This window comes from Nyctereutes procyonoides, unplaced genomic scaffold (genome assembly GCF_905146905.1).
Source record: "Nyctereutes procyonoides isolate TBG_1078 unplaced genomic scaffold, NYPRO_anot_genome, whole genome shotgun sequence".
Taxonomy (NCBI): domain Eukaryota; kingdom Metazoa; phylum Chordata; class Mammalia; order Carnivora; family Canidae; genus Nyctereutes; species Nyctereutes procyonoides.
The window spans coordinates 42391975-42413474 of NW_026575125.1; the positions used below are offsets into that span (position 1 = coordinate 42391975).

The 21500-nt window shown below is 51.2% G+C and overlaps 2 protein-coding genes across 8 annotated transcripts; one reads left to right on the forward strand and one right to left on the reverse strand.

Moving 5' to 3' along the window:
• Nucleotides 1-92: 92 nt before the first annotated feature.
• On the reverse strand, nt 93-17121 carry GPKOW (G-patch domain and KOW motifs). Of its 2 annotated transcripts, none has more exons than XM_055337945.1 (12): nt 16960-17121; nt 8531-8978; nt 7619-7773; nt 7395-7519; nt 5326-5435; nt 3964-4177; nt 3398-3530; nt 2627-2753; nt 2297-2420; nt 2133-2202; nt 1297-1382; nt 93-1202 (listed from the first exon to the last, which is right to left on the reverse strand). In XM_055337945.1, exons 2-12 carry the CDS (start codon nt 8704-8706, stop codon nt 1068-1070), a joined length of 1455 nt encoding a protein of 484 aa, XP_055193920.1. In that variant the 5' UTR covers nt 8707-8978; nt 16960-17121; the 3' UTR covers nt 93-1067. The 2 variants fall into 2 exon arrangements, with proteins under 2 accessions (XP_055193920.1, XP_055193919.1); XM_055337944.1 differs by having other exon boundaries at nt 16361-17121.
• Nucleotides 15739-19961, forward strand: MAGIX (MAGI family member, X-linked). Of its 6 annotated transcripts, none has more exons than XM_055337948.1 (7): nt 15739-16281; nt 17047-17193; nt 17972-18054; nt 18131-18185; nt 18261-18367; nt 18478-18649; nt 19408-19961. In XM_055337948.1, exons 1-7 carry the CDS (start codon nt 16233-16235, stop codon nt 19713-19715), a joined length of 921 nt encoding a protein of 306 aa, XP_055193923.1. In that variant the 5' UTR covers nt 15739-16232; the 3' UTR covers nt 19716-19961. The 6 variants fall into 6 exon arrangements, with proteins under 6 accessions (XP_055193923.1, XP_055193924.1, XP_055193921.1 ...); XM_055337949.1 differs by having other exon boundaries at nt 18131-18158; XM_055337946.1 differs by having other exon boundaries at nt 18131-18367.
• The last annotated feature ends 1539 nt before the right edge of the window (nt 19962-21500 follow it).

A 21500-nucleotide genomic window follows, 5' to 3' on the forward strand; every position in this document is an offset into this window, starting at 1 on the left:
GTAAGCATGGAATGATGTATAGAATTGTTGAATCACTATTGTATATCTGAAACTAAGATAACATTGTCAATTATACTTTGACAATTAAAACATCTTTTTAAAAAGATTTTATTAGAAAAAGAGTTGTAAGAATTTTAATATAATTCAGTTACTTTTAAAAAATTTGCCAGCACTGTGCCATGTTCTGACAATGTCATGAGTTTATACCAGTGGTCTAGATCTAACTCAGATACCATTTATTACATCAGCAACTTAGTGATTGGGATGATTTAGAAGCAACCATGCATAAAGCTCTGGCTCCTCTTGCTGAGGAGCTCAGCCCATTAAACAGGAAAAAGTTTAAGACTGTCTGACAATAACCTTTTTGAGAGTCCAGTTACCTGGAGCAATCAGAGAAATTCTACCTGGGATACACAAACCTTTTTTTTTACTTTTAAGCCAAAGTCTGTGGGCTAAAACAGGGGTGTCCCCAAACTAACTGGTTACAAACACACCCTACTTGTGGGTAGAAGCCTCCCTTTCCTCTGGACTCTCATCACCGGCTCAAGATATTTTCTAGACATCTGGTCTAGACCAAGAGTAAAAGGGTAAAAGCATAGCTGTCACTAGATTCTTGCTCAGAAAGCTGTGCGGACATGTAGCATTATGGACTCTGTAATATCTGCTTAAGGGAAAGACTGCATAGCTTCGGTAGTCCAAGAATGAGCTCGTGAGCAGCAGATTCTTGACTTGTCTTGCCAGCCCATGCAGGGCAGTGGGGCTGAAGTCTGGAGCAGCTCCCACCTCGGCCAGCCCAGCTCCATGTCCATTCAGCTCAGTGCACATTAAGGATCTCATCATTTTACAAAGTTTGGGAAATGATTTTTATTACACACTGACTTCTGGAAAATACTAGGGTTTGTTTCGAGCCTCCCTGCTGGTCCGTCTGTCTCATGTCCTGCCCTTGCCCTGTCCTGGGGCCACAGTGCAAGTGGAAGATGGAAGGATTACTGCTCCGCCTCTGCAAAGACAGGCTTTTCACACTGTACAGAGCTGGCAGTGGCCTGGGGTGGGAGTGGGGCCACAGGTCAGTCTTCATCCGAATCACTGGGGCCCATGTACTGGCAGACAGCATCATAGTGAAGCTCCACCAGCTGATTCTCTCTCCGCAGCTGCACCAGAGCTCGGCTCCGTTCTCTGTCCCGGCCTAGTAGGCAGCCCACCTGGAGTAGTGATGGGTGAGGTCAGCAAGGCCAATCCAGACTCCAGGACAGCCCCCTGCATGCCCCTCACCCCATGCCCAGGTCTAGAACTCACCCTTCCAGCCTGTGGCCCCAGCACCACCATCACCCGGTTGCCTTCGACCTTGGGGACCAGGGTCTCCAGCATGTTTTCCTTCAGGCCTGCAGATGAGGAAAGGGGAGTGAGGCCCATGGCCAGGGCCAGCCCACCCAGGTCCTGTCAGAAGGCCTTTCCTGTATGCCTCAGAGCCATCCTTCACCCTGTTGACAGGTGGGAGTCCCCCTGCCCCACTCCAGCTCACAGGTGAGGACACCTAAGGAGCAGTTCCTAGAAATAACTATAATAGGGCACCAGGTGGCTTAGTCAGTTAAGCGTCTGCCTTCGGCTCAGGTGATGATCCCAGGGTCTTGGGATCAAGTCCCACATCAGGCTCCCTGTTTGGCAGGGAGTCTGGTTCTCCCTCTCCCTGCCACTCCCCGGGCTTGTGTGTATGCTCTCTCTCTGTCAAATAAATAAATAAAATCTTGGAAAAAAAAGAAGAAAGAACTATGAAATAGGAGCACTTATGCACAAAGATGATGGGTGATGACAACAGATATCGTTTATTGTGCGCACGTCATATGCCCTGCCCTGCACGGGGAGTTCAGTACACATCTGTACAAGGCCCAGTCCCCAGAGGGAGAAATAGCTCATTTCTATGCCAGTGTGCACAGGGGGAAAGAGCAGCTTAGATAATCACCATCACAGAAGTGCCTCGTATTCTGTCAAAAGATTCTGGGCTGTGCAAAATGCCTGAACTCTGCCTAACCTTCCAGCCTTTGCCTGCACCAGCCTCTTGGGTCGAAGACAGCCTTCCTGTTCAGCCTCCAGGGTGGATGATTAACACCCCAGTGGCCATCCCTCAGACTCACCTTCCAGGATCCGGCCTTCATCTGTTCGACACACACAGGTATCTGGGCTGAGGACATCTTCAATGGTCATCTGGAGAAAGGGTCATGGGATGTGAGAGTGTTACAATTATGGGGGCCTAGTTCCGGGGGGGGGGCGGGGGGAAGCCAGGCTGCAGGGTTCCCACCTTGGTGTTGTAATACTGGCCACCTTTGTGCTGCCTGTCCACAAAGCGCACACGCAGGTCCCTGTGCAACCAGTGCTGGCTCTGGGGACCTGCCTTCTCATTCTTGGCTGCGGGCTCCCCCTGTCTGAGGAAAAGGCCAACACAGGCTTAGCTGATGAGACACATGTTCTGGTCACCCCACAGTTGGCTGCTGTGAAACCCACCCCTGATGCCCTGATGTCATCCCTAGTTCCTTCTATGTGCCTGCCTTGCCCGGGAAGCCTTCTCTGACTGCTAGAATCCCTCCACAGCCTTGCCTTCTCCCCCAACCCCAGATGCCCAGGGTCCCACCGGTCGGGAAGGTGTTTCCGCTTCCTCTCGGAGTCCTCCCGCCAGCTGGGGGGGTCCTGATCCCGGAGGGCCTTCCATGATGAGGCTGTTCCATTCTGTTGCCCTGGGGAAGTTTTGTTCATCTGGCCTGTACAAGGGTGTGTGGGGAGAACCAGGAAGGAGCCTCAGTGTGCCATTTTCTTACCTGGCAGGCTACACCTTGGCCTCAGGCCACCTCCCACCTGCCTCAATGTCCCCTCCCACCATCACAACTTTGCCTATGCCATCTGAATGCTCTCCCCTTCCCCTCAACTGCTGGGGCTTCCTTCAGGAAGGCTTCCTCAGCCACTCCGAGGTGGGCTAGGGAATCCTGAGAGCTCCATCAGCACCAATATCTCATCTGTCAAACCGCCCCATCCTGCTGCCATGCCTAGAATGCCTTTCTCCTTGGGCATGGCCTAGTCCCGGCTGCCCTCACACCCAGAAGAAGAGAGGCTCATCACCTGGAACAGACAGAGACCTCCTGAGGATAGGAATAGGTTTCCACACCTTTTTTTCCTCCGAGAGGCTAAAGCCCCAGGGTTACTAGATCAGTTTTTCTTCAAACCAAATAAACCACTGATCTTCATTCTCACCTCCTGGATTCTGACCAGAAGTCACATCTGCCTGACAGACCACTGCCCCTCCCCTCTGCAGATCTGACACCCACCCAGCCTCACCCCCAGGGACAGGCCCCTACTGCCCCCTGGAATGTTTCTCCAACTCTCCCAGCTAGGTAAGAGGCACACTCACTGAGATCCAAGGTGTTCTTGTCAAACTCATGCTGGGAGACAGGGCGCAGGCAGTACTCACTAACAGTAACCATGCGGTTCCCCACGGCCAGGCGAACCATGGCCCGAACATTGTCAGGATCGAGGCCTTCTACCTGAAGCGTTGGGGAGGATGAAGTTAGGCAGGGTCTGAGTGGACTAAACTCACATTCCTAGGACCGAACTGTCCACTCTTACCTCCTATAAGCCTGACCCCTGTGTCTCCCCCACCAGACTGACCCAAGGCCTGGGCCTGGGCCTGGCTCATGTTTCTCCCCTACCAGACTGTGTGGCTTGGATATATTTTAAAGAACTTAAGCCTCAGGAACATTTGGCACATATGGCCATTCTCTCTTTTAGTTGGAAACTGAGACTCAGAAAGGCCCAGCAAGTGGTTCTGAGTTACCAAATGAGGTAGCAAGCCAGGCAGGCCTGAAAGATAAGGACTTCCAGCCTTTCCACCCTAAGCCCAATTCTTCCTCCCTCTGACCCTCACATCATACTTCCCTGCTGCCTGTCTTGGGCTCTAGGCATAGCTTGGTTCCTTACCTTCCCATAGAGGCCTCGGTGAGGGCCAGAAAGAACCACCACAGCTCCTCCAGGCACCAGTCCTTGAGGCTGGTCTTCCTTAGCCTTCTCTTGCTCTTCATCTGGCTTTGGCAGGTGGTGGGGGCCAGTGGGGACTAGGGCCTGGACCTCATTCAGGTTGGCACCCAGCCCTAACCCCTTCGGCCTCAGTAAGTTGAGACGGGGCTTCACCACTCTGCAGGCAACACAGTATGTGAGCTTATTGGGCTGGGGAGGGGAGGAATGCAAGTCTTCAGTGTCCCCCTACCGCCACCCAAATCCCACCCCATCAACATGCTCAAGAATATCCTTCCCGATCTCACATTAGGACTGTTTTTTTTTTTAAGATTTTATTTTATTCATGAGAGACAGAGAGAGAGCAAGAGAGGCAGAGACACAGACAGAGGGAGAAGCAGGCTCTATGCAAGGAGCCCAACATGGGACTCTATCCTGGGTCTCCAGGATCACACCCCGGGCTGAAGGCAGGCGCTAAACCACTGAGCCACCCAGGGATCCCAGGACTGTTTTTGATCTACAGAAAAGCAATTTCATTTGGTCCAACCTAATAACACACTGGGTATACCATCTATTACATATTATTTACAGCAGGATCTGAGGCAGATCTCTGTGATTTTTATTACAATACCCTAATATTTCTACAGGGGAAATCATACAAATATTCACACCAAGTAGGAGAAACAGACTATAAAATGCTCTGTGTCAATTCAGGTCATGTGTGGCTACTAAATGGTTTATGAAAAAATGTTTGGTTTTCAGAATTCTTTGGAGTTCAGAAAACTGAGAAGGGATCAAAAGTCTGTGTGATAATAGCAAATAGCAAATGTTTCATCTATGTTTATTTTGGGCCAGGGCCTGCTATAAGTGCTTTATGTACATAATTTCATGTAATTCTGCAACAGATATGGGAAGTCAGTATTGTCACTATCCTCATTTTTCAGATGAGGAAGCTAATGCTCAGAAAGGTAACCCCGTACAGAAGGGATCCCGTTACAGAGTTTCAAAGAGCAAACAGGAGGGATGCCTGTGTGGCTCAGCGGTTGAGCATCTGCCTTCAGCTCAGGGCGTGGTCCTGGGATCCAGGATCGAGTCCCGCATCGGGCTCCCTGCATGAAGCCTACTTCTGCTCCCTCTGCCTATGTCTCTGCCTCGTTCTCTGTGTCTCTCAGAATAAATAAATGAATCTTAAAAAACAAACAAACAAACAAAGAGCAAACAGGAGACTGAAACAGTTGCAGCAAGCTTCTGGTTCCGGATGAGCAGTAACCCACGGGGGTCTTGTTCACTGCCCTGTCTGCTGCCCCTTGCCCCCACCCCAGAACTCACAGATTGAAGGTGCGGCCAATGCCCTCACCAGGCTTCCAGCCCATGCCTCGTAACATGGCCAGCCCATAGGCCTCTACGGGGACTGCCTCGTAATCAGCTTCTTCTGGCACCTACAAATTCAGGCAAAGGAAGGACAGTCAGGCTTGGCCCGTGGTGGGCCCTCTGAAGCCTGCTTACCCAATGAGTGACCCTTAGTGCTTTTCCAGTAAGCTCAAGGTTAGTTTTGATTTCCTCTTGCTGTCTCTCACTTTACTCATCCATGTTGTCCTTCAACAAATAATTATAAAGCACCTATTCTGTGCCAGGTACTGACCTAGGTGATGAGGATAACCAAAACAGACAAAAATCCCTGATCCTGCCCTGTGGGGATGACATTCTAGTTGTAGACATACAATTTAAAAAATACATATAAAAATACATAAAACGTGGCATGTCGGGTAGTGATAAGTTATATGAAGAAAAATGAGGCAGATTAAGGGGATGCAGAGGGATGCAGAAGAGAGTATCACGGAGTTGATATCTGAGCAGAGACCAGAAAGAGATGACAGTGGGGGCCATAACGATATGAGAAGCATGAAGGATAGGTGGGTAGTCCAAGCAGAGAGAACAGTAAGAGCAAAGGCCCTGTGGCAGAACAAGTCTGGCATGTGGTAAGAGCATCATGAAGGTCAACCTGACTGAGAAAGAGGTGGAGGCAGAGGGGCAGTGAAAGATTAATCAGGAGATCTGGGCTGGAGCCACAGGAGGGTGGCTTCCACAAGGGGTCCCAGTGAGGAAGTTACTGCAATAATCCAGATGAGAGATGCTGGTAGCTCAGAAGAGTGGTAGGAGTGGTGATGGTGAGAAGTGATCAAATTCTGGATGTATACTGCAAAGGGAGATGACAGGATTTTGCTGAAAGACTGCATATGGGGTATGAAATAAAGAGGGAAGTCAAGAGAGACTCTAAGGTTTTTAGGCCAAGTGAGAAGAAGGATGGGGTGGAGCTGTGATCAGCTGAGATGTAAAAGGCTGGAGAAGGAGAGAATATGAGAGAACTGAGGCCAAAGAAGGAACAGGATGGAAAGTGAAGTGAAGGTCTTTTTTTATGATTAAAGAAGCCAGAAGACAGATGAAGGCCAACAAGAAGAGCTCAGTTGAAAGAGAGGATGGTCTGGGGCTGTAGGAGAACTAGGCCCCAAAGAAGCATTGCTAAAACATTGTGAATAAAGAGGTGAAGAGTGGAGTCCATGGGTATAAAAGACAGACTTGGTTGCTTCTGTAGACACTCCCCTCACTTCTGTTGTCTATCACATTCCATCCTCACTCCCTCAATTCTTTTCTTCCCTCCTCTCTCAATTCCTTATACTCACTCTAGACACACGGCGGGCTGCTTCACTGAGGGACCCACACCACATTGACTCCCTGCCACCATGCCACTGCTTGGGGTTGTTGCTGCCATTAGTACTCACCCTGCTCTTCTCTCACTCACTAAACCCTACCTGTCCTTCCAGACCTCACTCCTACCACTCTGGTCTGACTGGCCATCATTTCTAGCCTGCACTACTGTTCTCTTTGCTTACTATTCTGTTCTGCTCACACTAGCCAGAGATCTTGTCAAATCTTAAGTTCTGACCCCTCTCTGCTCAGAACCCTCTCATGGCTCTCATTTCATTCAGGATAAAAGCCAAAGTCCTCACCATGGTCCACAAGGCTCTGCTTAGTTTAGCCCCTGCCACTTCTGACTTCATATTCTTCTCCTCCCCTTCATCCATTATACTCCAGCTACACTGGTCTCCTTGATGTTCCTCAAACACTCCAGGCTGAGTCTACCCTTAGGATCTTTGCATTTCCTGTTCCCTTTGCCCCTCATCTTGTTCAGATAATCCCAGAATGCAAGTGTTTTCCACACCTCAGTATCTTGATTCATTTGCTAATGCTTCCCAAAAAAGACAGAAGGAGGAAGGGATAGGCAGCAGGCCTGTAGCACGCACACAGACTGTACCCCCCGCCCCACTGTATGCAAAGAGGCAAGTCTGGCAGACAGGGTAAAGGGAGGCTAGGGCAGGAGGAATTAGGGGCCAGCTCACTGTCTCAGCCCGGGGTTCGCTGTCTGCCCCTTCCCCGTTAGGAATGCATCCTTTCTGGATCATGGGGATAGCAAGCGTGGGGTCGACACCCGAATTCTCTCTCTCCTCCAGGGACTTCTTGGAGTCTAAGGAAGAATGGGAGGGAGCAATGAGGTCCCACCCTATCCTTCCATTTTCCTCCCCCACTTCCTTCACAGGGGGATGGTGAAGAGGGGATCACTCACCCTCAATGAGCTCCTTCACAGCCTGGGACAGCACTCCATCCATCAAGGCCTCAGTATTTGTGGATGGCCCAGGAGCTTGGGTTGGTGGCTGCCTGCGATGGCCATTCTGGATCAAAGGGATGATGAGATCCTTGGGGGTTTCTGAGGGCTTCACACTGATGTGGACACAGAAGCATGAAGTTGGGAGAGTAGCATGTCAGTGGGTTCTGAGCCACACTCCTCCCTTCAGAGAAAACACAAGAGCCAAACTCACCCCCCCCATCTGACCACACCCTCTGTTCTCCTGTGAGTCTCTAATGGTGCTTTCTTTGGATTCTCTCCCTCACCCCCAACTCTTAAATGTCAGTGCCTTTAAGGAATCAGCCTTCAGTCTTGGACCCTCTGCTCATCCCAACACCCACTTCCATGGCCTTCACAATGACTCACAAATCACCATCCTCAGCCCAGATTCTCCCCAGTTCCAGGCTCCCCATCAACCTCCTGGATGGTTGATTCTCTTCTGGAAGTCTCACTCTCTGACTGTCTTTTCCAAATTAACCTGATGATGGCCTCCCCAAACCTGAATCTGCCAATCCACCCCGTTCCCCACACTAGAGAAGCTCCACCGCTTCAGCTGAGACCCTAGCGGTCCTGTCATTCTTCACTCCTTTCCCTCTCTCAGAACGCACACACTTCAGGGTCCCCAAATTCTAGACACACCCTCTCAGGAATACATCCTTTTTTCTCAAACGCCATGGCTTTTAGGCCCAATTTCTCCACCTCTCCAGTCACACACTCCCGCCTTCTCGCCTCCACGAATTTCCTCAGGCTGTGCTTTCCAGGCCACTGCCACCTAAACAATCAACTCAGATTCCACCCTCCCATTGCACCCACCAAACCGAATTGCAAGGGATGAAAGACCCGGCGCTTCACCTTTGCAGCTCCCTCCCTTCCACGGTCTTCAAGAAATCCTTCTCCTCTGGAGCCGCACCCGCGTCGTCTACCGGGTCCGCCAGCCGTCTCCGGGCGGTTGTACGACTGAAACTGAACGAAATTGGGGCAGCGGAGGATCCAGCCAGCCGCAAAGGATACTCCTCGGCATCCGCCATCTTGCCCCTCTTTCCCAGGCGAGTGCGCTGCTTGCTGGGAAGTTTAGTTTAGGTTCAGTTTGAAGGTGGCCAGAGGAAGAGCGCTAGAACTACCTTTCCCATAAAACACTGCGCCATCGGCAGGCGTAGGAGGAAAAAGGGGCTTTCGGAAGTAACTCTTGCTTTTTCCTTCATAGGAGCGCGTCACGCCAAGCATAAAGGGAAATGTAGTTCTTCGGTGAGGTAGGTGTGGCAGAGTTGAATTCATTCTTGCCTGGTGTGTTCATTCCTTCCTATAGGCAGTCGACAAGTATTTATTAGTTGCTTACTGTGTGCACATTACACAGGGGGAATGGAAGTGTAGATAAAATACATCCTTAAGAAAAAAAATCTGTGAGTGCCAGCTGTGCACAATAACAAATAGACATGTGGGATCCCTGGGTGGCACAGCGGTTTGGCGCCTGCCTTTGGCCCAGGGCGCGATCCTGGAGACCCCGGATCGAATCCCACATCGGGCTCCCGGTGCATGGAGCCTGCTTCTCCCTCTGCCTGTGTCTCTGCCTCTCTCTCTCTCTCTCTGTGTGACTATCATAAATAAATAAAAATTTAAAAAAAAGAAAAAAATAGACATGTAAATGTTGCCTACCGATGTCAGATTTAACACACAACTAGATCTGGATTCAAATTTTAATAAATTCTAATAAAATTCAAATTTTAATAAAATAGACAGCCTCCTTTCTAGAGGCTGGTAGTCCGGTTGGGAACAATAACACTTGAACAGATATTAAAAATATATGTAGGGCAGCCCGGGTGGCTCAGCGGTTTAGCGCCGCCTTGGGCCCGGAGCGTGATCCTGGAGACCCGGGATCGAGTCCCATGTTGAGCGCTCTGCATGGAGCCTGCTTCTCCCTCTGCCTGTGTCTCTGCCTCTCTCTCTCTCTCTCTGTGTCTCTCATGAATAAATAAAATCTTAGAAAACATATATATATATATACACACACACACAGTTGACTCTTGAACAATGCAGGGGTTAGGAGGGCCAATACCCTGTCCCCACAGTTGAAAATTTGCTGGTAACTTTTGACTCCTCACAAACTTACTTACTAACACCCTACTGTTGACTGGAAACCTAATGATAACACAAACAGTAGATTAACACATATGTTGTTTGTTACATGTAGTATTATTTTTCTGTTGTTTTTAGGGGCTTTTTGTTTTGTTTTGTTTTTAAGTAGGCTCCACACCCAACGTGGAGCCCAGGGAAGAGCCTGAACTCACAACCCTGAGATCAAGACCCGATCTAAGATCAAGAGTCTGCACTTAACCAACTGAGCCACCCAGGCCTTTTGTATGTTACATGTATCATACACTGTATTCTTTTGTATACAGTATTCTTTTTTATTTTTATTTTATTTTTTTATTATTTTATTTTTTATGTATACAGTATTCTTAAGAATAATCTAAGAAGAAAATGAAAATGTTATTAAGAAAATCATAAGTAGGGGATCCCTGGGTGGCGCAGCGGTTTGGCGCCTGCCTTTGGCCCAGGGCGCGGTCCTGGAGACCCGGGATCGAATCCCACGTCAGGCTCCCAGTGCATGAAGCCTGCTTCTCCCTCTGCCTGTGTCTCCGCCTCTCTCTCTCTCTCTCTCTGCGACTATCATAAATAAAAAAAAATAAAAATATTATTAAAAAAAAAAAAAAAAAAAAGAAAATCATAAGTGGGGGGATCCCTGGGTGGCTCAGTGGTTTAGCGCCTGCCTTCGGCCCAGGGCGTGATCCTGGAGACCCAGGATTGAGTCCCATGTCGGGCTCCCTCCATGGAGCCTGCTTCTCCCTCTTCCTGTGTCTCTGCATCTTTCTCTGTGTCTCTCATGAATAAATAAATAAAATCTTAAAAAAAGAAAAAGAAAATCATAAGGGGGTACCTGAGTGGCTCAGTTAAGTGTCTGCCTTTGGCTTAGGTCATGATCTGAGGTTCCTTGGATGGAGCCCCGTGTTGAGCTCCCTGCTCAGTGAGGAGTCCGCTTCTCCCTCTCCCTGTTCCCCCACTCATGTTCTCTCTCTCTCTCTCTCTCTCTCTCAAATAAATAAATAAATAAATAAATAAATAAATATTTTAAATATTTTATTTATTTATTCATGAGAGACACACACAGAGAAGCAGAGGGAGAAGCAGGCTCCTCACAGGGTGCCCAATGTGGGACTCGATCCCCGGACCCCAGGATTACACTCTGAGTGGAAGTCAGACACTCAACCGCTGAGCCACCCAGGCGTCCCAATAGAATGTTTTTTAATAAAGAAAATTATAAGGAAGAGAAAATACATTTATAGTACTCTAATGTATTTACTGGAGAAAATCCTGGTATAAATGGACCCGTGCAGTTCAAAGCCATGTTGTTCAAGGGTCTACTGGAGTTCCTACTGTTACTCAAAACTATGTCCACCTCTTGGTGGATATGGAGCCAAAACATACATCCAAGCAAAGAACAGGAAGGAAAAGGTAGGGTTTACTTGCAACAAGTGAAGAAGAACACTGAGGATATTTCCCAAAGCACTATCTCCCTCAACAACAAAAGTGGGAAAATTTTAAACTAAAGGTCCATATATATTCGTGGAAGGGCTTGCAAAATAGGGAATTCAGCATGGAATTGGGGCAAAAGTCACCCTAAGTCACTGAGTCTAGGTCTTAAGTTAATTGAAGTCATGAGAGTTGGCAAGGGTCAGCATCATCAATTCTCTGGCTCCAGTGGGTCCAGTATTTGAGTGCTCAAAGGGGCTTAAGTTCTGCAAAGATGACTCAGAATATGTGTTAGGTCAATCTTTACTTTTGAATCAGCATTGGGAGTTTTACCACCGATTTATTGTCTTTGATAGGCTTAGGTTGTCTCCTGGCCTGATAGTGCCTGTTTGTTCTCACATTCTTTTGTTTTCTTCAAATCCTTATCTGCTGATGTTTATTCTTATGCAATTTCAACACATCTCAGGATGTTCTGCAAGAAATGTGCTTTGGGTAAGTAGTGCTGGTCAGGCATAGATTACAAGATGATCAGGGGCCCCAAATGACTTTTCTTATGTTGAGAAAGCTTTGCCTCACCTTTCTTTTTCCAGGGATCCCTAACTATTTCTGCTTATACTACCAACATTAAATATGTTGTGAGAACTATGTTCTAAGGTTTTGAAAGATTAATGAGACAAATTCCTCTTGTCTAGGACCATAAAGAGGGAAAATGAAAGGGCCCCATGAAGGGCTGTTTTTTGAAGGACTGCTTTTTTGCCCCTTTTCCTGCTTCTATTCTTGCTAGGACCAGCACACCCCTTTACACATTCCTTATAGTACAAATAATGTATGTTCTCCTTGTATGGATCAAATAGCTAATAATTTCTTTGTGGTCTTCCAGCATAATACATAACTTCTAAGGAATGACTAGGTGAGGCCATCATGTGTATATTCCAGACCACTGGAGCTAGACATCTTGATGCCAAGCCCCCCTAGCTCCAAGGAATTAGTAACTTATGGAGGACATCTGGACCCTTCTTATTCTGACCAGTTCCAGGGTGCCTGAGAGGACACTTACATCACACCACAATCCTCAATAAAAGCCTCAGACCCAAGCAAAAACAAGACACTGTCCTTTCCTTTCTGAGTCTTCCAGACACTCTGTAACTACGCTCACTCTATATCTTCAATAAACTCTGCTTTTACTTTCTCTTGGCTCACATTTGATTGCTATCCTGTGTGAAACCAAGGACCCTCTTGGCTGGTCCTGGGATCACCTCTGGATCCTCAGACCCAGCCTGCCTACATCATTAAGAGTTTGGAAAATAGAAGACTGATACTTAAATAGTCACCAGAAAGAATAATAAAAATCTGCCAAAAATTCGTCCCAAGGAAATCATTAAAGATATGCAAAAAGAGGGCAGCCCGGTGCCTCAGCAGTTTTTTTTTTAAAGATTTTATTTACTTATTCATGAGAGATACAGAGAGAGGCAGAGACACAGGCAGAGGGAGAAGCAGGCTCCACGCAGGGAGCCCGACGTGGGACTTGATCATGGGGCTCATGGGGCTCCAGGATCATGCCCTGGGCTGAAGGCGGCGCCAAACCGCTGGGCCACCAGGGCTGCCCAGCTCAGCAGTTTAGTGTTGCCTTGGGCCTAGGGTGTGATCCTGGAGACCCAGGATCTAGTCCCACAGGCTCCCTGCATGGAGCCTGCTTCTCCCTCTGCCTGTGTCTCTGCCTCTCTCTCTGTCTCTGTCTCTCTCATGAATAAATAAATGAAATCTTAAAAAAAAGATATGCAAAAAGATTTTTTAAGTTTATTTGAGAAATCTCTATAGGGGATCCCTGGGTGGCTCAGCGGTTTAGCGCTTGCCTTTGGCCCAGGGCGTGATCCTGGAGTCCCCGGATTGAGAACCACATCGGGCTCCCTGCGTGGAGCCTGTTTCTCCCTCTGCCTGTGTCTCTGCCTCTCTCTCTCTCTTCTCTTTGTGTCTCTAATGAATAAATAAATAAAATCTTTAGAAAAAAATAAAAAGGAAATCTCTATACCCAGGTGTGGAGGCCGAGAAAAATCGAGGCCATTCCACCTCAAGTTTAACATTAGCACAAGTACAGCCATCTTAGGCCCCTGTGAATAAGAGCTGAACTTTATAGGAAAAACTGCAGAATGTCCCCATGTCCTCGCAGGGAATCCCATATCAGAAAGACAATAGAGCCCATGCCCGTGGTAGAAAGTCCCATATTAGAATGAGAACAGAGCTCAATGCCCTTGAAAGCCCCATATCAGAATGTAAACAGAACTTGAGAAATTCCTCCACCCCTTCAGAAAATCCCCTAGACAAGCCCTTAAAACTAAGCTGAAACCCACCTCGGGGTCTAAGTCCCTGCTCCGCTGTGTCGGGTATACTTGGACCCAAGCTCGAGCTTGCTAATAAACCCTCGTGTGTTTGCATCAGTGTCGGCTCCTTGGTGGTTTCTCGGATTCGCAATCTTGGGCACAACACAGGCACCTGGCTGGCTCAGCTGGAGGACCATGTGACTCTTGATATCAGGGTGGTGAGTTCCAGGCCCATGTTGGGTGTAGAGATTACTTAAAAAAATAAAATCTTGGGACACCTGGGTGGCTTAGCGGTTGAGCATCTGCCTTCAGCTCAGGGCATGATCCTGCAGTCTGGGAATCAAGTCTCACATTGGGCTCCCTGCATGGAGCCTGCTTCTCCCTCTGCCTCTGTCTCTGCCCCTCTTTCTGTGTCTCTCATGAATAAATGAATAAAATCTTTTTAAAAAATAAAAATCTTTAGGGTCACCTGGGTTGCTCAGTCATTTGAGCACTGGCTCTTGATTGCTGCTCTGGTCATGATCTCAGGGTTGTGAGATCAAGCTCTGCATGGGCTCCACACTCAGCACAGTCTGCTTAGGTCTCTCTCTCCCTCAGCCCTTCCCCCAGCCTGTGCACTATAAATAAATTAATTAATCTTTAAAAATTAAAAAAGTCTTTAAAAAAACCAAAGTAATCTATATCCAACATGGGGCTTGAACTCACCACCCTGAGATCAAGGGTCACATGCTCCTGAATGAGCCAGCCAAACGCCCATGAAAATATATTTTTAAATATTTATTTATTTTAGAGAGGTGGGGGGGAAGGTTAGAGGGAGAGAATGACAAGCAGACTCTCCACTGGTTGGGGAGCCCAACATGGGGCTCCATCCCACAACCCCCAGATCATGACCTGAGCTGAAATCAAGAGTCAGCCACTTAACTAATCCACCCCAGCACCCCAAACAGATTTTTACATGAGATTCATCATAGTATCTTTTATTGTAGCCAAAGATTGAAGAACAACAGGAGGGGATTGGGCAAATGAATTATAGCACATTCCTTGGATGGAACACATATACTAGAAACTTTAAATATGAAGCTGTAAATATACTTAAAGTGGAAAAAAATTAAAAAATTAAAAAAGAAAGTGGGACATAATCACAATGTTCAGAAAGTAGAATAATATGATGATGGGTCACAGGATGTGACCAGGAAACAGTGTTCTGCCCAAGATTGCGAATCCGAGAAACCACCGAGGAGTCGACACCGATGCAAACACACGAGGGTTTATTTACAAGCTCGAGCTTGGGTCCAAGTATACCCGACACAGTGGAGCAGGGACTTGGACCCCGAAGTGGGTTACAGCTGGGTTTTTTATAGGCTGGTCTAGGGGATTTCCAGAAGGGATGGAAGAATTAGGCTGGTCTAGGGGATTTTCTACCATGGCCGTGGGCTCTTTCTGATATGGGATTCTCTGCCGAGGGCAATTCTGAGCTCTGTTGTCTTTCTGATATGGGATTACCTGCCGAGGACATTGAGGACATTCTGCAGTTTTTCCCCGTAAAAGTTCAGCTCTTATTCACAGGGGCCTAAAATGGCTGTACTTGTGCTAATGCTAAACTTTAGGTGGGATGGCCTTAATTTGTCTCGGCCTCCACAACAGTAATCAATCTCATGGCCATTTTTCTAGGCTTAGAAGCCCTGGGCATCCTTAAAGACACCCTGGTGGTGCAGCGGTTTGGAGCTGCCTGCAGCCTGGGGTGTGATCCTGGAGACCCAGGATCGAGTCCCACATCGGGCTCCCTGCATGGAGCCTGCTTCTCCCTCTGCCTGTGTCTCTGCCTCTCTCTCTCTCTGTGTCTATGAATAAATAAAATCTTAAAAAAAAAACCTTTAAAAAAAAAAGACCTAGCAGATAAAGACTACATTTTTCCTTCCCCCATTTTTCCTTCCACTACAGTGAGGAGCCCTTGCCCAAGGGCTCCTCCCTCGGGGACCTCTGCCTTCGGGACACCCCCAGTTTTAATACCTAAGCGGGATCTGATTTCTCCCCTCTCACTGGCTGGCGTCCCCTCCCACCCCGGGGCCCTTCCCAACCTCCTCAGGTTCGGCGGCCCCCTACCGCCACTCCAGTGTCCAGGGCACCTGCCCTTCCCGGCTTTTTGAGTTCCCCAACGCTATCATGCTCAAGGCCCCAAACCCCCCCATGGCCCCCAAGGCTCCAAGGGCTCCCCCCTGCCCAGCCCAACAGACTCTTCCAATTCCCAAGTAGGAAACATCCCCTGCAAGTTTACTCAGTGCCCTACTAGGAGCCAAGCTCCGCTGGAGGCCGCAGAGTTCCCTGGTAAGTTGGGCCCCACTTCTGCACCCCCGTGTTTAGTCGTCAGAGCTCGGGCAAGGCCCTTAACAGAATTCTTTGGGCCTCGACGTCTCCTTCTCGCTCCTGGACTGACAGCACGTCCTGGGTGGAAAGAGGAGCCCAGCTCAGGCTCCTGGGATAACAGAGGCGGCGCCTGAGGCCGAGCGAGGCCAAGCGCTCGCGCTGCCTCCCACAGCCAGGCCTCCTCGCTGGCGGCCAGGTAGGTCACCGCGCGCGGGTCGGGGCGCCGGGCACGGGACCGGCCGGCCCCAGCTGCATCCAGGCCTGGGCGGGCCGCCAGGTGAGCGCGCCCAGGCGCTCAAAACGCGTCGCCGGCGGCCTTGCGTCCACCCTGCCGACTTCGGGTGATGGAGCCACGCGCAGGGGACGCCACGGACCCTAAGGGGAGCAGAGGAGGTACGGGGGTGGGGTGGGGAGGGGAGGGACTGGGCGCGTCCTTGCCACCCCTCGCCCCGCCCGTCTGTCTGCTCCTCACCTTTTCCTTGCGACAGGTGGTAAACAAAGCAGCCCTGGCGCCCAAGCGGTGACCCGGGTTGGGCTCCGGGTCCTGGACCTGCACCCGCACCCGCACCCGCACCCGCACCGTGGGGCTGCGCCCCAGACCCGGGGGCTGGCTCTCAGGAATCCCGGGGAGATGTGCCAGAGGGGTCTGCCCGGGGCCACTGGGGACACCGGGGCACTCAGGGGATAAATGGAGGGGCAACTGGAGCTACGTGGACCATCAAGGTCGCCTAGGATATCCGGAAGGGGAATCGGGGGGTGCCGGGGCCACAGCGGGGGCAGGCCGTCTTCTTTCAGGACATCTGGCGGAATCGGGGTCCCTCTGGCTACCGTGCGGGAAGAGTTTGGAATCTGGGGTTATGTGGGGGCGGTCGGAGCCCTGCAGAGATAGTCCCAGAGTGTCGGGAAGTGTCCAGGAATATTTCGATCAGCTAGCTATGTCCAGGGATTTCGTGGGGGCAGGCGGGGAACTACGGGCATTCCCATGACGGTCGGGGGTCGCGGGAGTCGAGACGGGCAGCGGGCGACCTCCGGAACTATGAGGGAATGGTCGGGGGGCTCGGAAGATCTTACGGGCATTCTAGGTCTTCGGACGTCGTGGAGCGTAGGGGGTTCGCCGAGGCTCGGGCGGGCGCTGACATGTTCTTTCCACCCGCGCAGGCCGGGGCCCTCCCCTGCCCGCGGGCCCCAGAGCCCGGCAGCTCCTGGCGCGGCTGGACGCGCGCCCCCTGGCGGCCCGGGCTGCGGCCGACGTGGCGGCGCTGGTACGCAGGACAGGTGCCACATTGCGCCTGCGCCCGAAGGCGGGTGCGTGTCAGGGGCGGGGCGGGGCCTCCCGGGGGGCGGGGTCTGAGTGGAGCCAGCTCCTGAAGTGGCAGGCCCGGGATGGTTACTCACTCCCCTGGGCGGGGCCAGTGGGCGTGGCTGGCGGCGGGGCGGGACTCGGAGGGAGCTTCGCGGGGGCGGAGCCTTGGCGTCATCCTAGAATATTTCTCCGGGAGGTGACCGAGGGAAGGTTATTGCGGTAGGCGAATGTTGCATGGTTAGTCGTGGGTGCGAGGCTGGATGGTTATTCCTGTCAGTGGGGCTTCGAATGGCATTTCTGAAGAGGTGGGGCCTGCAGGGTGTTGGGGGCGGGCAGTCGGCTGAGGGCCGTGCCTGGAAAGGAGTCCACCCTAGGGGGGGTGGAGTCTATGGAAACGCGAGGGGGCGGGATTCGAAGCGTCAGGAATGGGTTGAAGTTTATAGGCTAAATAGAGGGCGGAGCCTGGGAAATTCAGGAGCCCAATCTGGCCTTGCGCCGCCGTCCCGGGACGACCTAAGGGTGTAATATGAGGAGCGGGATCTTCGTGTTATTAGAGGACTATAGGAGTGTCTGGAGGTGCCTTCAATAGCCGGGCCCAGGATTATTACTTAAAATTCGGGTGCAGGTCTGTTATTGATGTGCACTGAGCCGAATTAAATGGCCGCATGCCTGACTGCAATCTATAGGCAAGAAATGAAGTGAGGCTAGAATGTTAAATCGGGGCAAGGTCCTAGGTGGTTTCCATGGAGTACCCCTCTGACCGCCTTTTCCATCTTCCAGTCGTTAGTGTGTTGGATTCTGCGGACATAGAAGTTACAGACAATCGCCTGCCTAATCCCACGTTCGTGGAACACCGGCCCCAGGTACCACCTCGTCCTCCTATTAGATGCCACCTGCTTTGAGACTGGCAACGTATGTACACTTGTGTTTTTACTACAGCATCATCGGTCAGAGACCTTGGGTACAGGTAATGCACCACCCCAAGTGACTCAGGGTAAGGCACGTTCTGCTTCCAAGCCGCTCCAAGCCTCTGGACAGTTCTGTGTGGAATTGGTTTGTGATTCCACAGGCTTTGGCCTCACATTAAGTGGAGGCCGAAATTCAGCAGGAGATGCTCCGCTAGTAGTGCGCAGGCTGCTGAAAGATGGGCCAGCACAGCGCTGTGGTCGCTTGCAAGTGAGTTGTAAGATGCCCTCCATTCAATAGTGCTAGCCCAATCCTCATCCTGTGTCGGGGTGCTCTCCATCTGTTCTTTCTATAACACCTCTCACTTTGCACTCTTGCAGGCTGGGGACCTTGTGCTCCACATCAATGGAGAGTCAATTCAGGGCCTCACCCATGCCCAGGTGGTGGAGCGCATTCGCACAGGAGGCCCCCGTCTCCACCTTGTACTAAGCAGGCCCCTGGAAACCCATCCTGGCAAGCCTGAAGGGGTGGGAGGGCCCCAGAAAGGAGATGGTGGGTTTCCCGATGGAGAGGAGTGACAGATCTATGAGGGGAAGAAGAGGGTTGCAGATTGGAGAGGTTGGGTTCCAGGGTGGGAAGGGTTGGTGGTCTCAGTGGGGAGGTCAGAGTTCAGTGGCTGTGAGGGGTCATGGTATTCTCAAAAGCAGGGTGGGGAAGGGCAGGGGCCCAGGAGGGAATAAAAGTAGATTTAGAGGGGAGGCTTTTGAGGTCCTGGGAGAGGAGAGCTGGGAAGGGGTCTGAGGTAAAGGTGGGTGTTTAGAAGGAAGAGTTGTGGTTCTCGAATAAGAAGGAAGAGTGGGTCTCAGCAGGGAGAGGACGGGATGGGGATCCAGAGGGTAGGGAGTCTAGTTCCAAAGCTGAGGGGTCCATAGGCAAAGGGCTGGGAATTGAGGGAGGTGGGTTAAGGAACGGGAGAGTCTGGGGTCCTCAATGGGAGGGGTTTGGCATCTCGAGGTAAATAAAGGTCAGGGTTTGATTTTTATTTGGGGATTATGGGAAATTACTTCTGGGGGGGCATGTTCTGGATCTAGGTGGGGAGGTGTCTCCAGAAAAGAGGTGTGTGGGGTCGTCTTGAAGGGTGGCAACAGTTCCTGACTGGTTTGTCCAGTCCTCAAAGGGAGATTTCTCTAAAGAGTGGGGTCTCTGCCTCCTGCAGCCCCTGGAGCCTCCTGGCCACCCTCAGCCAGGGAGCTTGGCTTTCCATTCCCCACCCTATCAGCCAATCTAACCCGTGGTTCTGCCATCCCCAGATCGCAGCCCAGATCCTGGTGGACCAGAAGTGATGAGGTCTCCCAGCGTCAGTGCTTCCCGGCTTCAGCACCCTCCATCCGGTACAATGGCCCAAACCCGGGGCAGCACAGAGCCTAGCCCAGAGCATGGTGCCGACTGCCCCGAGGTTCCCCGTCCTGAGCACCATACAGAAGACCCTGACGACCAAACACCGGGTTCCCCGGGACCCTGGCTGGTGCCGAGTGACGAACAGCTTTCACAGGCCCTAGGGATCCCAGGGGCAGCACAGCTTGCTCTTGAGATGGCAGCTGGGAGGCGGAGGCACTGAGCACGTATGGGATGGTTCGATGCTCACTTGGTACTGCCCAACCTGGATCTGGTGTGCTCAGCCAATCGCACACTAGCATCGCTGGGAGAGCTTACACTGGTCTTGCCCGCCCCCTCCTGCTGCGCAGTGGACCTGCCGGACCTGCTGGTGCTCCCCTCTGCTCTCCTTGTGGTGTCAGTGGTACAGCCCTGGGCTTCGCTTCTGGTTTCAAGGGTGGGTGAGGTAATAAAATGGTTCGACCCAGTCTTGACTTGCCAGGTTCTCTAAGCCAGTTGGGGCTCCTGAGTTCACCCTGCAAAGGAGGGGGTGGGCAGATCTGCTTTCAAGGAGGGCCTCTTCTTGCAGCCATTGACAAACTTACTTCATACTGTTTCCTCCGTGCCTCCGGCAGGGTCTGCTTGTGCCCGAACCTCAGCCTGGCGTGCTTTTTCCCTTCTCCGCTTTTCTTCGCCAATTCCTGCATCTCTCCTCATTCATCCATTTCATTTTTTAGAGGTGTGCTAGGCCCACAGATAATCTTTGCTCATGGCATGGGGAATGCAGAGGCGGGCCGTTTGTAGCAGGAGTGCACTTGAACACCCACAGCCCCAGGCAGGAATCGTCCAGACCCCCAGCTGGGGTCCAGAGAGCAAGGCTAGAACCAGGGTGGCTTCTTTCACCAGGAGCCTGCGGTCTCTCACTTCCAGCCAGCTTGGCCAGCTTTCGATGGTATATAGACTGCCATCCTTAAGGCATGGGCTGGGGCCCTGGAGCCCCCCTTGGGGTGGGGCCAGGAAGGTGTGAGTCAGCTGGCTGGGCTGTTAGAACTTTTGAGCCGCACCCCCCTCTTCCATAGATGGTGATGAACTGCAGCCAGGCTTGTGCGCACACGCCACATGCTGGGCATTCCTGGTCCTGGGAGAGGACAGAGTTTCCTCCATCCTGGGAGCAGAGCCCTAAAGGCAGGGCTTATATGGCCTGTAGGACTGCAACTGGGATAGCCCTGAAGCCAAGCACTGGCTGAGGCCAGAAATGTCCAGTCACCTCCGCTTGTCACCACATCCTGAACACTTGGCCCCATCCCCCCAGTGAAGGAAGCTGTGGTCAGGCGGGAAAGGGCAACTCCCACCCCTATGGGGAGGGGTCAGAGAGGGGAGACAAATTAAAAAAGACTAGAGTGTGAATTTCCAGGGTGACGTGTTCAGGAGAGAGGGACTGCAAAGCCCGGCTGGGAGCTGGGGTATAAAAAACTGAAGAAGTGGGGATCCCTGGGTGGCTCCGCGGTTTAGCGCCTGCCTTCGGCCCAGGGCGTGAGTCCAGGGATCGAGTCCCACATCGGGCTCCCTGCATGGAGCCTGCTTCTCCCTCTGCCTGTGTCTCTGCCTCTTTCTCCGTGTCTCTCGTGAATGAATAAATAAAATCTTAAAAAAAGAAAGAACTGAAGAGGTGAACCCTTGAATGGTCAGCATTGTGGACTTCGTGGGGGAGTGTACTGGGGCTTCCAGCTACCCTTGACTCAGAGCCCGTTGGAGGTGTGGCTCTACGGAAATAAGGCACTCCAGCCCTATAAACAGTCACACCCAGGATACTAATAATAGTAACCCCAACCACCATTTGCTTTTTTTTTCAAAGATTTATTTATTTATTTATGATAGACATAGAGAGAGAGAGAGAGGCAGAGACACAGGAGGAGGGAAAAGCAGGCTTCATGCCGGGAGCCCGACATGGGACTCGATCCCGGGACTACAGGATCGTGCCTTGGGCCAGAAGCAGGCGCTAAATCGCTGAGCCACCCAGGGATCCCCC